Source organism: Heterodontus francisci, chromosome 6, assembly GCF_036365525.1.
Source record: "Heterodontus francisci isolate sHetFra1 chromosome 6, sHetFra1.hap1, whole genome shotgun sequence".
NCBI classification, from domain to species: Eukaryota; Metazoa; Chordata; class Chondrichthyes; order Heterodontiformes; family Heterodontidae; genus Heterodontus; species Heterodontus francisci.
Genome location: NC_090376.1, coordinates 79,438,116 through 79,451,536, shown reverse-complemented (window position 1 = coordinate 79,451,536; position 13,421 = coordinate 79,438,116). Strand labels below are relative to the sequence as shown.

General features: G+C 44.7%; 1 protein-coding gene across 3 annotated transcripts in view; it reads right to left on the bottom strand.

Moving 5' to 3' along the window:
* ccdc83 (coiled-coil domain containing 83) overlaps positions 1-13,421 on the bottom strand; it is a 107,145-nt gene that overhangs the window by 32,329 nt on the left and 61,395 nt on the right. For all 3 annotated transcript variants that reach the window (XM_068032882.1, XM_068032884.1, XM_068032885.1), the window contains exon 5: positions 364-531. In XM_068032882.1, the coding sequence (XP_067888983.1) occupies positions 364-531 (168 nt within the window). The remainder of the gene's footprint in view (positions 1-363; positions 532-13,421) is intronic.

Genomic DNA, 13,421 nt, shown 5'->3' with positions numbered 1-13,421 from the left:
TGAGGATTTCAGGGATAGGACAGCTGAGGGTAGCAGCAATTGAGATAGTGCTTTGCAGGTAACTAACTTACTTTGTTTTGCAATTGATCTTTCGGATTAGTTTCCCTGAGTGCAGCCACAGCTGGTGGGCAAACCAATGTTAGAGCAAGGAGCTGAAGCAGGCGTTAGACCCTTTATTTGCATATGCAAATGATTAATGCCTGTTTCTGTCGCAGGTAAAAGGATGCCTCTCGTTTGTCTTAAATGGCGCGTGCGTGAGTACACAGTTTCCGACAGCCATTTTGAGCACTTAGGAAGCTGTGTAGCACCTGAAAAATGGATACTACCCGACCCAATTTCTAGGTCGTGAAGCGTTAAACATACCTTCAATGTCACTAAAATTTTTCACCATCTCTACGATTTCATTTTCTCGAAGCTTAATTATTTTGCCATGTTCAGTGCTTCCAACATTCTTGTACTCCAGCCAGTACTCCTTCATTCCTTTCTTGTTCAGAATTTTCTGCTCCAGGTCATTTATAAAGGATTCCATCTCTGGCTCAAACAAAAGAAAATCACACAGCATTCATAAGAACTCTAACCATGTATGGAATACAGCTCTTCCAGTTTGTAAGCAATCACAAACAAACAAAAAATCAAAGTAAAATAAAGCAGACTGGCAGCAGAGCAGATTGGCATACAACAAGAACTTGCATTGACCTAGCAGTCCACCTTTACCTCTAAAAACTGGGAGGAGCTCAAGTATTTCTTCACCTCCAAGTTAGAGACCATCCACTTAATTGCTTCTGCTACTCCCCCCTGCCCACTAAGCCAACACTCTCCCAGCTTGTACCCATCCCAGCTCTGAACCTTGGTTTGTCTCTAGTTTCTCCACCAAGCTCTTCTCATCCATGAGCCCTACCTTCTGCTCCCACAACACTATTCCCACTAAACTCTTTACCACCCAACTTCCCATCCTGGTACACTTTTACCCAATAGTCTAAATGGTTCCCTCTCCTCACTGTCCCTTACATGTCAAAACCACCATCATTACCCTTCTCGTCAAAAAGCACTAAATCCCTCTGTCCTCCCTAACAATCACCCCATCTCCAACCTTCTTTTCCACTCCTAGTTTAAGCATGGCATTGCCTTCCAGATCCCTGCACACCTCTTCTAATACTTTCTGTTTGAATTCTTCCAATGGGGTTTCTGTTGGATGTCCTGGAGGGTTGTATGTTTGACATCTTAGATAGTTAAGGGTTAATAATCTTCCTTGTATCTTTGAACAACAGGCATTCCAAGATAAGCAAGATTGCTTTGGGGGTGCCACAGGAGAAAGCATAGCTTGTCTTCTGCTTTTGATGTCTGACTCTCATTTACAACAAATACTGTGCAAGAAAATAAGTGATGGGAATGGCATCAACCAGGGGCAATTAAAACTTTAGTGGTTTGTGTAATAAAGAACTATAGCATTGAAAGATAAGCAGTTAATAAAGCTATTATTCAAAGGAATTGCGAACAGCTAAGTCGGTAAGTTTTATTTGAGAGAAATATCTTTGAAGTAAATAAACAGACTGTTTTCAAAATATTCGGGAACAGGTACATTAGGAAGGCTTACCTGTAACATGTACCTTAGATGTAGACAAATAAGGTGTATTAAGGAAAACAGAGTTTTCAACAGTAATTTGGAGGACTCAAAACTGCTCCATCTTTATAGGAAGATTGAACACTGATACTGTATATGAACAAAGTCTGGTCCATATACTCCCCCATCAAGTGTTTTGCGCTTACTTGAAGCATGCTATTGTGAACTATAAAAGGAAGGAGGTGGACTAACAGTTGATCTTTACAGATTTTCCCCATTGACCTACGCTCAAATTGCCCGAATTAAATGACATTCCCTATGTGACCCAGATGCAGGCTGTCTTATGAGGAAAGATTGGACAGGCTAGGCTTGTATCCGCTGGAATTTGTAAGAGGTGACTTGATTGAAACATATAAGATCCTGAGGATATTTCCCCCTATGGGAGAATCTAGAACCAGGGGTCACTGTTTAAAATAAGGGGTCACCCACTTGAGACAGAGATGAGGAGAAATGTTTTCTCTCAGAGGGTCGTGAGTCTTTGGAATTCTCTCCTCAAAAGACAGTGGAAGCAGAATCTTTGAATATTTTTAAGGCTGAGGTAGACAGATTGTTGATAAGCAAGTGGGTGGAAGGTTATTGGGGGTAGGTGGAAATGTAGTATAATCAGTACAGCCATGAACTTATTGAATGGCGGAGCAGGCTCGAAGGGCCGAATGTCCCACTCCTGCTCCTAATTCGTCTGTTCATATGTGTGTACGTTCATATTATCCCTTGATCACTCAACAACCTTTGATAGTCAATTGCATGAGCGTCCTCCAATATATCTTCTGTTATCCAACTCCACGGGATTGCCCTTGCTTAGTTTCACTCTAATCTATCCAATTGTAGGCACATCATCTCTAGCAATGGCTTCTCTTCCCATTCCTGCACTTTCAGAGCTTCCCCCTCTGCCCTCCCCTCACCTCTCCCACCACCACGGGATCCATACATGGTCCCCTCCTCCTCTTCATCTACATGCTGCCCCATGGCAACATCATTTGAAGTCACAGGATATCAGCATTCCTATGTACGCAAATAACAACCAGCTTGACCTTTCCCCCAAACTTTCTGAATCCTTCTACTGTCTCTGTGTTGTCCAACATGAGCCTTGGATATAATTTCCTTCAACTAAACATTGGGAAGGCTGATACAAGCAAAATACTGCAGATGCTGGAAATCTGAAATAAAAATAGAAAGTGCTGGAAATACTCAGCAGATCAGACAGCATCTGTGGAGAGAGAAGCAGAGTTAACATTTCAGGTCTGTGACCATTTAGCAGAACTGCCCAGGGTTGGAAAAGAATTAGGTTTTAAGCAAGTGAAGGGGCGTGTGTTTGGTGGGGAAGAGAACAAAAGGGAAGGTGTGTGATGGGGCAGAGGACAGGAGAGATTAAATAACAAAGCTGTCATTGGACAAAGGCAAAGAGCATGTTAATACTTGTGGTGAAAGACAAAGCATTAGTCCAAAGACAGTGTTAATGGCAGTGTAATGAGCAATACTGACCACATGAAAAAACAGGCACATGGTTAAAAAATAAAATAAAACAATTTTTAAAATTAGAAAAATATAAAAAAGGTTTCATGCTCTGAAATTGTTGAACTCAAGGTTGAGTACCTGAGGCTGTAGAATGCCTAATCAAAAGATCAGGTGCTGTTACTCGAGCTTGCGTTGATGTTCACTGAAATACTGCAGCAGGCCAAGGACAGATACGGGGGCATGAGAGCAGGGATTTATGTTGAAATGGCAAGCAACCAGAAGCTTGGGGTCATGCTTTCGGACTGAGTGGAAGTGTTCCACAAAGCGGTCACCCAATCTGCGTTTGATCTCCCCAATGTTGAAGTGACTGCATTGTGAGCAGCGAATGCAGTATAATAAATTGAAGGAAGCACAAGTAAATTGCTACTTCACCTGGAAGGAGGGATTACTCTCCTATTAACACTCTCTATGGACTAATGCTTTGTGTCATGCAGGCCCCCACCTGCCAAGAATGAGGCACACATTATTTCGTCACATGAACATTAAAACTTAAAATTGCTGCTGGGAAGAGGGTCTATCACAAGGAATTGTCAGGCCCCTCGCCAGTAAGACCTTTTTTGCATAGCAACAGACAGTATTTGGAACAGACAAAGGGGCCACTCCCTGCTCCAATTGAATCCACAATGGACTTTTGATTACCAGACGTTGAAGGTGGGGAGGCTAGCATTCCAGGTTGACTGCTAGGATGGCCAAATACACAAACAGGCATGGTCGGACCAGTTTAGTCACATGACTAGCTGACTGGAGTTTTTTGAATTTGAACTTGCTACAAAGAACTTGAGCAGAGAAAGCTGTTTGCTCCTGGACTGAGAACATTTCTCTCCTGTCTGGTCCCATCTCTTTCTCACGGAACTGAAGACCCATTGAAGACACATGAACCCCAAGAGAGAAAAGTCTCCGACAGTGAAAAAGGTTTGAGAAGAATACTGGGCCCCAATGAAAAGCAGGACTACCTACAATCAAGGACAACAGCAAGCTCGAAGCACAGTAAAAACCCCTCTTCAGAGATAGCCTCAAACTTTTTAACTTTATTTTTCTTCTGCCCTTTTCTGTTTCCATTTGCATGTGCGTATCGTATATGCACGCTAGCGTGGGGCGCGGCGCGTATCTGTAGGCATTAACCGAATTAGAGTTTAAGTTTAAGGTTTGATAAATTCCACTTTTCTTCTTTAAACCTGAGAAAACCTGGCTGTGCTCATTTCTTTGCCTTATAATTGGAAACTGGCGAACAAGGATTCACCAAGGGGGAGCTCAAAACACAGTGTGTTTAAAATTAAAATTAAACCCTGTTAACAATAAGACCAGGTGAAGACAGTAAAAGACCCTGAGACACCTTTCTCACCTGGTCATAACATTTGTCTTTCACCACAAGCATTAACATGCTCTTTGCATTTGTCCCATGACAGCTTTGTTATTTAATCTCTCCTGCCCTCTGCCCTATCACACCCCTTCCCTTTTGTTCTCTTCCCCAGCAACGACCCCCCGCCTTCACTTGCTTAAAACCTAATTCTTTTCTAACCTTGGACAGTTCTGATGAAAGGTCACAGACCTGAAACCTTGACTCTGTTTCTCTTTCCACAGATGCTGTATGACCTGCTGAATATTTCCAGCACTTTCTGTTTTTATTTGGGAAGGCTGATCGTCATCTTTCGACTCCACTACAAATATCATACCCACGATACCACTCTATCCCCCTCCCTGGCCACTGTTTTATGCTGAACCAGACTAGTATACATTTGTACCCTCCAGACCTTATGCAGGTAATTTTAACATTTGGTGACAGTGTAAATCTGGTGATACAAAGAACAAAGATAATTACAGCACAGGAACAGGCCCTTCGGCCCTCCAAGCCTGCGCCGATCCAGATCCTCTCTCTAAACATGTCGCCTATTTTCTAAGGTTCTGTATCTCTTTTCTTCCTGCCCATTCATGTATCTGTCTAGATACATCTTAAAAGATGCCATCGTGCCCGCATCTACCACCTCCGCTGGCAACGCGTTCCAGGCACCCACCACCCTCTGCGTAAAGAACTTTCCACGCATATCCCCCCTAAACTTTTCCCCTTTCACTTTGAACTCGTGTCCTCTAGTAATTGAATCCCCCACTCTGGGAAAAAGCCTCTTGCTATCCACCCTGTCTATACCTCTCATGATTTTGTACACCTCAATCAGGTCCCCCCTCAACCTCCGTCTTTCTAATGAAAATAATCCTAATCTACTCAACCTCTCTTCATAGCTAGCGCCCTCCATACCAGGCAACATCCTGGTGAACCTCCTCTGCACCCTCTCCAAAGCATCCACATCCTTTTGGTAATGTGGCGACCAGAACTGTACGCAGTATTCCAAATGTGGCCGAACCAAAGTCCTATACAACTGTAACATGACCTGCCAACTCTTGTACTCAATACCCCGTCCGATGAAGGAAAGCATGCCGTATGCCTTCTTGACCACTCTATTTACCTGCGTTGCCACCTTCAGGGAACAGTGGACCTGAACACCCAAATCTCTCTGGACATCAATTTTCCCCAGGACTTTTCCATTTACTGTATAGTTCACTCTTGAATTGGATCTTCCAAAATGCATCACCTCGCATTTACCCTGATTGAACTCCATCTGCCATTTCTCTGCCCAACTCTCCAATCTATCTATATTCTGCTGTATTCTCTGACAGTCCCCTTCACTATCTGCTACTCCACCAATCTTAGTGTTGTCTGCAAACTTGCTAATCAGTCCACCTATACTTTCCTCCAAATCATTAATGTATATCACAAACAACAGTGGTCCCAGCACGGATCCCTGTGGAACACCACTGGTCACACGTCTCCATTTTGAGAAACTCCCTTCCACTGCTACTCTCTGTCTCCTGTTGCCCAGCCAGTTCTTTATCCATCTAGCTAGTACACCCTGGATCCCATGCGACTTCACTTTCTCCATCAGCCTACCATGGGGAACCTTATCAAACGCCTTACTGAAGTCCATGTATATGACATCGACAGCCCTTCCCTCATCAATCAACTTTGTCACTTCCTCAAAGAATTCTATTAAGTTGGTAAGACATGACCTTCCCTACACAAAACCATGTTGCCTATCACTGATAAGCCCAGTTTCTTCCAAATGGGAATAGATCCTATCCCTCAGTATCTTCTCCAGCAGCTTCCCTACCACTGACGTAAGGCTCACCGGTCTATAATTACCTGGATTATCCCTGCTACCCTTCTTAAACAAGGGGACAACATTAGCAATTCTCCAGTCCTCTGGGACCTCACCCGTGTTTAAGGATGCTGCAAAGATATCTGTTAAGGCCCCAGCTATTTCCTCTCTCGCTTCCCTCAGTAACCTGGGATAGATCCCATCCGGACCTGGGGACTTGTCCACCTTAATGCCCTTTAGAATAACCAACACTTCCTCCCTCCTTATGCCGACTTGACCTAGTGTAATCAAACATCTGTTCCTAACCTCAAAATCCGTCATGTCCCTCTCCTCGGTGAATACCGATGCAAAGTACTCGTTTAGAATCTCACCCATTTTCTCTGAGTCCAAGCATAACATTCCTCCTTTGTCCTTGAGTGGGCCAATCCTTTCTCTAGTTACCCTCTTTCTCCTTATATATGAATAAAAGGCTTTGGGATTTTCTTTAACCCTGTTTGCTAAAGATATTTCATGACCCCTTTTCGCCCTCTTAATTCCTCGTTTCAGATTGGTCCTACATTCCCGATATTCTTTCAAAGCTTCGTCTTTCTTCAGCCGCCTAGACCTTATGTATGCTTCCTTTTTCCTCTTAGCTAGTCTCACAATTTCACCTGTCATCCATGGTTCCCTAATCTTGCCATTTCTATCCTTCATTTTCACAGGAACATGTCTCTCCTGCACGCTAATCAACCTCTCTTTAAAAGCCTCCCACATATCACATGTGGATTTACCTTCAAACAGCTGCTCCCAATCTACATTCCCCAGCTCCTGCCGAATTTTGGTATAGTTGGCCTTCCCCCAATTTAGCACTCTTCCTTTAGGACCACTCTCGTCTTTGTCCATGAGTATTTTAAAGCTTACGGAATTGTGATCACTATTCCCAAAGTAGTCCCCTACTGAAACTTCAACCACCTGGCCGGGCTCATTCCCCAACACCAGGTCCAGTATGGCCCCTTCCCGAGTTGGACTATTTACATACTGCTCTAGAAAACCCTCCTGGATGCTTCTTACAAATTCTGCTCCATCTAGACCTCTAACACTAAGTGAATCCCAGTCAATGTTGGGAAAATTAAAATCTCCTATCACCACCACCCTGTTGCTCCTACATCTTTCCATAATCTGTTTACATATTTGTACCTCTATCTCACGCTCGCTGTTGGGAGGCCTGTAGTACAGCCCCAACATTGTTACCGCATCCTTCCTATTTCTGAGTTCTGTCCATATTGCCTCACTGCTCGAGTCCTCCATAGTGCCCTCCTTCAGCACAGCTGTGATATCCTCTTTGACCAGTAATGCAACTCCTCCACCCCTTTTACCTCCCTCTCTATCCCGCCTGAAGCATCGATATCCTGGGATATTTAGTTGCCAATCATGCCCTTCCCTCAACCAAGTCTCAGTAATAGCAATAACATCGGAATGGCACCTAATATAGGCTGTCATAGAGTCATAATGGCACAGGGTCCATTCCTCCCTGCTTTTGTACTCAAAACCTCTGTTTATGAAGCCCAAGATCCCATATGCTTTGCTAACTACTCTCTCAATATGCCACCTTTAAAGATCTATGCACATGAACCCCTCGGTCTCTCTGTCCCTGTATACTCTTTGGAACTGTACCATTTAGTCTATATTACCTCTTCCTATTCCTTTTGCCAAAATGCATCACCTCACATTTTTGTATTAAATTCCATCTGTCACTTGTCTGTCCATTCTCCTAGCCCACCTATGTCTTGTTGCAGTTGATTGGTATCATCCGCATCGTCTGCCACAGCTCCAAGTTTGGTATCATAGGCAAATATCCAAGTCATTTAAGGATATCAAAAAAGGTAATGGTCCTACCACTGAACCTTGTGGAACACCACTGTCCACTGTATAACATCTTCTGGTCTGAAAAGCACCCACTTATCATGACTCTCTGTTTTCTGTCTTTAAGCCAAATTTTTATCCAAGCTGATACTGATCCTTCTATTCCATGAGCCGTTTATGTGGTACTTTGTCAAAAGTTTTCTTAAAATCCATATAGACAGCATCCATTGCTTTATTTTCATCAACCTTCTCTGTTACTTAATCAAAAAAATTAATTAGATTAGCCAAGCATGATCTGCCTTTTACAAATTCGTGCAGGCTCTCCCTAATTAACTCAAACCTTTCCAAGTGCCTGTTGACTGTTTCCCCAATTATTGTTTCCAAAACTTTACCCACCACAGATGTTAATCTGACCGGCATGTAGTACTAGGAATGTCTTTACACCCTTGCTTGAATAAGGGTGTCACATTTGCCACTCTCCAGTCCTCTGGCACCTTGCCCGTATCTAGGGAAGGTTGGAAGATTATGGCAAGCCCTTCTGCCATCTCCACTCCCACTTCCTTTAGCAAACTGGGATGCAAGTCATCCAGACCAGGCAACTTATCCACTCTAAGCATAGCCAGCCTTTCCAGTATATCCTGTCTATCAATTTTCTCCTCATCCATTAGCTCTACCATCTCTGCTTCTACCGATATTTTGTCAGCATCCTCTTCCAGAGTAAGCACCGATACAAAGTACTCATTAAGTATTCTTGCCTTGCCCTGATCCTCTGAGTGTATATCACCTTCTTTGTCCCTAATAGGCCCCAGCCCACCTCTTACTACCCACTTACTATTTATATGCTGGTAGAAGATTTTTGGGTTCCCTTATATGTTAACTGTCATTCGATTCTCATATTCTCTCTTTGCCAGTCATATGTTCCACTTCAACTCTCCTCTCAACTTATTGTATTTGGCCTGGTTCTACCTTGAAGAATTCACCTGACATGCATCATACACTATCTTTTTTTGTTTCATCATATTCGCTATCTCCCTTGTCATCCAAGGAGTCCTGGCTTTGGTTCCCTTATCTTTTGCCCTTGTTGGAATGTACCTAGCCTGTACCTGAAACATCTCCTCCTTAAAGATCACCCATGGCTCTTTGGTTTCATTTCACCCTGGCTAGATCCCCTCTCATCCCATTGAAGTTAGACATCTTCCAATGTTAAAGTTCTATTTTACATTGTTCCTTCCTCTTCTCCATTGCTAATCTAAACAATATGATACCATGATTACTCTTACCCAGGTGTTCCATCACAGACACTTGGTCCACTTGGCCTGCCTTTTTCCCCAGCACCAGATTAGCAATGCCTCTTTCTTAGATGGACCAAGAACATAACTGGTTAAGAAAGTTCTCCTGAACACATTTAGAAATTCCTCCAGCTCCTTTTCCTCCCTCCTTTCCCAGTATCCCGATCGATATTTGAGTAATTAATTTGGGAGGCACAGTGGTATTGTCACTGGACTAGTAACCCAAAGACCAGGGTATTGCTCTGGGGAAATGGGTTCGAATCCCACCACGTCAGAAGGTGGAATTTGAATTCAATAAACAAAAATCTGGAATTAAAAGCTAGTCTAATTATGGCCATGAAACCATTGTCAATTGTTGTAAAAACCCATCTGGTTCACTAATGTCCTTTAGGGAAGGAAATCTGCTGTCCTTACCTGGTCAGGCCTACATGTGACTCCAAACCCACATCAATGTGGTTGACACAAATGCCCTCTGAAATGGCCTAGCAAGCCACTCAATTCTATCAAACCGCTACAAAGTCAACAAGAAATGAAACCAAAACAAGAAATGCTGGAACCACTCAGCAGGTCTGGCAGCATCTGTGGAAAGAGAAACAGAGTTAACGTTTCGGGTCAGTGACCCTTCATCGGAGCCTCACCAATCTGCCTGCCGCAGATGCATCTGTCCATAACAGTATTGGTAGGAGTGACCACTGCACAGTCCTTGTGGAGGCAAAGTCCTGTCTTCACATCGAGGGTTCCCTCCATCGTGTTGTGTGGCACCATCACCGTGCTAAATGGGATAGATTTCAAACAGATCGAGCAATGCAAAACTGGGCATCCATGAGGTGCTGTGGGCCATCAGCAGCAGCAGAATTGTACTCAACCACAATCTGTAACCTCATGGCCCGGCATATCCCCCACTCTACCATTACCATCAAGCCGGGGGATCAACACTAGTTCAATGTAGAGTGCAGGAGGGATGCCAGTTCTGATGAAGGGTTCCGATGAAGGGTCTCTGACCCGAAACGTTAACTCTGCTTCTCTTTCCACAGATGCTGCCAGACCTGCTGAGTGGTTCCAGCATTTCTTGTTTTTATTTCAGATTTCCAGCATCCGCAGTATTTTGTTTTTATATAAGGATTGAAACCAGACGGTCCACCTGGCATTGACCTAGGCATCGGAAAAAACAATGGCAAACCCAGCCCTGTCAATCCTGCAAAGTCTTCCTGACTAACATCTGGGGACTAGTGCCAAAGTTGGGAGAGCTGTCCCACAGACTAGTCATTCAGCAGCCTGTCATATTCATACTCACGGAATCATACCATCATACCGTACAATGTCCCAGACTCCTTCATCACCATCCCCGGGTATATTCTGTTCCACTGGCAGAACAGACCAAGCAGAGGTGGTGGCACAGTGGTATACAGTTGGGAGGGAGTTGCCCTGGGAGTCCGCAACATCAGCTCCGGACCCCATGAAGTATCATGGCATCAGGTCAAACATGGACAAGGAAACCTCCTGCTGATTATCCCCATCTCAGCTGATGAATCAGTACTCCTCCACGTTGAACAGCACTTGGAGGAAGCACTGAGGGTGTCAAGGGCACAGAATGTACTCTGGGTGGGGGACTTCAATGTCCATCATCAAGAGTGGCTTGGTAGCACCACTACTGACCGAGCTGGCCGAGTCCGAAAGGATATAACTGCTAGACTGGGTCTGTAGCAAGTGGTGAGGGAAAAACATACTTGAGCTCAGCCTCACCAATCTGCCTGCCGCAGATGCATCTGTCCATGACAGTATTGGTAGGAGTGACCACTGCACAGTCCTTGTGGAGGCAAAGTCCTGTCTTCACATCGAGGGTTCCCTCCATCGTGTTGTGTGGCACCATCACTGTGCTAAATGGGATAGATTTCAAACAGATCTAGCAATGCAAAACTGGGCATCCATGAGGTGCTGTGGGCCATCAGCAGCAGCAGAATTGTACTCAACCACAATCTGTAACCTCATGGCCCGGCATATCCCCCACTCTACCATTACCATCAAGCCGGGGGATCAACACTAGTTCAATGTAGAGTGCAGGAGGGATGCCAGTAGCAGCACCAGGCATACCTCAAAATCAGATGTCAACCTGATGATGCTACAATCCAGGACTACCTGCGTGCCAAACAGTGTAAGCAGCATGCGATAGAAAGAGCTAAATGATCCCACAACCAACGGATCAGATCTAAGCTCTGCAGTCCTGCACATCCAGTTGTGAATGGTGATGGACAATTAAATGACGAACTCGAGGAAGTGGCTCTACAAATATCCCCATCCTCAATGATGGGGAAGCCCAGCACATCAGTGCAAAAGATAAGGCTGAAGCATTTGCAACAATCTTCAGCCACAAATGTCGAGTGGATGATCCATCTCGGCCTCCTCCTGAAGTCCCCAGCATCACAGATGCCAGTCTTCAGTTAATTCGATTCACTTCACGTGATATGAAGAAACTGAAGGCATTGGATACTGCAAAGGCTATGGACCCTGAAAACATTCCGGCAATAGTACTGAAGACTTGTGCTCCAGAACTTGCCACGCTCCTGGCCATACTATTCCAGTACTGCTACAACACTGGCATCTACCCAGCAATGTAGAAAATTTCCCAGGTATGTCCTGTACACAAAAAGCAGAACAAATTCTGGCCTAATACAGCCCCATCAGTCTACTCTCGATCATCAGTAAAGTAATGGAAGGTGTCGTCGACAGTGCTATCAAGCGACACTTGCTTAGCAATATCTTGCTCAGTGATGCTCAATTTGGGGTTCCACCAGGGCCACTCAGCTCCTGACCTCATTACAGCCTTGGTCCAAACCTGGACAAAAGAGCTGAGGTAAGAGTGACTGCCCTTGACATCAGGGCAACATTCGACCGAGTATAGCATCAAGGAACCCTAGCAAAACTGGAGTCAATGGGAATCAGGGGGAAACTCTCTGCTGGTTTGAGTCATACCTAATGCAAAGGAAGATGGTTGTGGTTTATTTATTTATTTAGATACAGCACTGAAACAGGCCCTTTGGCCCACCGAGTCTGTGCCGACCAACAACCACCCATTTATACTAACCGTACAGTAATCCCATATTCCCTACCACCTACCTACACTAGGGGCAATTTATAATGGCCAATTTACCTATCAACCTGCAAGTCTTTGGCTGTGGGAGGAAACCGGAGTACCCGGCGAAATCCCACATGGTCACAGGGAGAACTTGCAAACTCCACACAGGCAGTACCCAGAATCGAACCCGGGTCCCTGGAGCTGTGAAGCTGCACTGTGCCACTGTGTTGTTGGAGGTCAATCATCTCAGCTCCAGAACATCACTATAGGAGTTCCTCAGGGTAGTGTTCAGCCCAACCATCTTCAGCTGCTTCATCAATGACCTTCCTTCAATCATAAGGTCAGAAGTGGAGATGTTTGCTGATATTTGCACAATGCTCAGCACCATTTGCGACTCCTCAGATACTGAAGCAGTCCATGTAGAAATGCAGCAAACATGGACAATATACAGGTTTGGGCTGATAAGTAGCATGTAACATTCGCACCACACAGGTGCCAGGCAATGACTATCTCAAACAAGAATGTAAACACCGCCCCTTGACATTCAATGGCATTATGACTGCTGAATCCCCCACTATCAATATCCTGGGGGTTACCATTGACCAGAAACTGAACTGGAGTAGCCATATAGATACCATGGCTACAAGAGCAGGCCAGAGGCTGGGAATCCTGCAGCGAGTGGATACAGAACTGGCTCGGTCATAGAAGACAGAGGCTAGCAGTGGAAGGGTGCTTTTCTAAATGGAGGGCTGTGACTAGTGGTGTTCCGCAGGGATCAGTGCTGGGACCTTTGCTGTTTGTAGTATATATAAACGATTTGGAGGAAAATGTAGCTGGTCTGACTAGTAAGTTTGCGGACGACACAAAGGTTGGTGGAGTTGCGGATAGTGATGAGGATTGTCAGAGGATACAGCAGGATATAGATCGGTTGG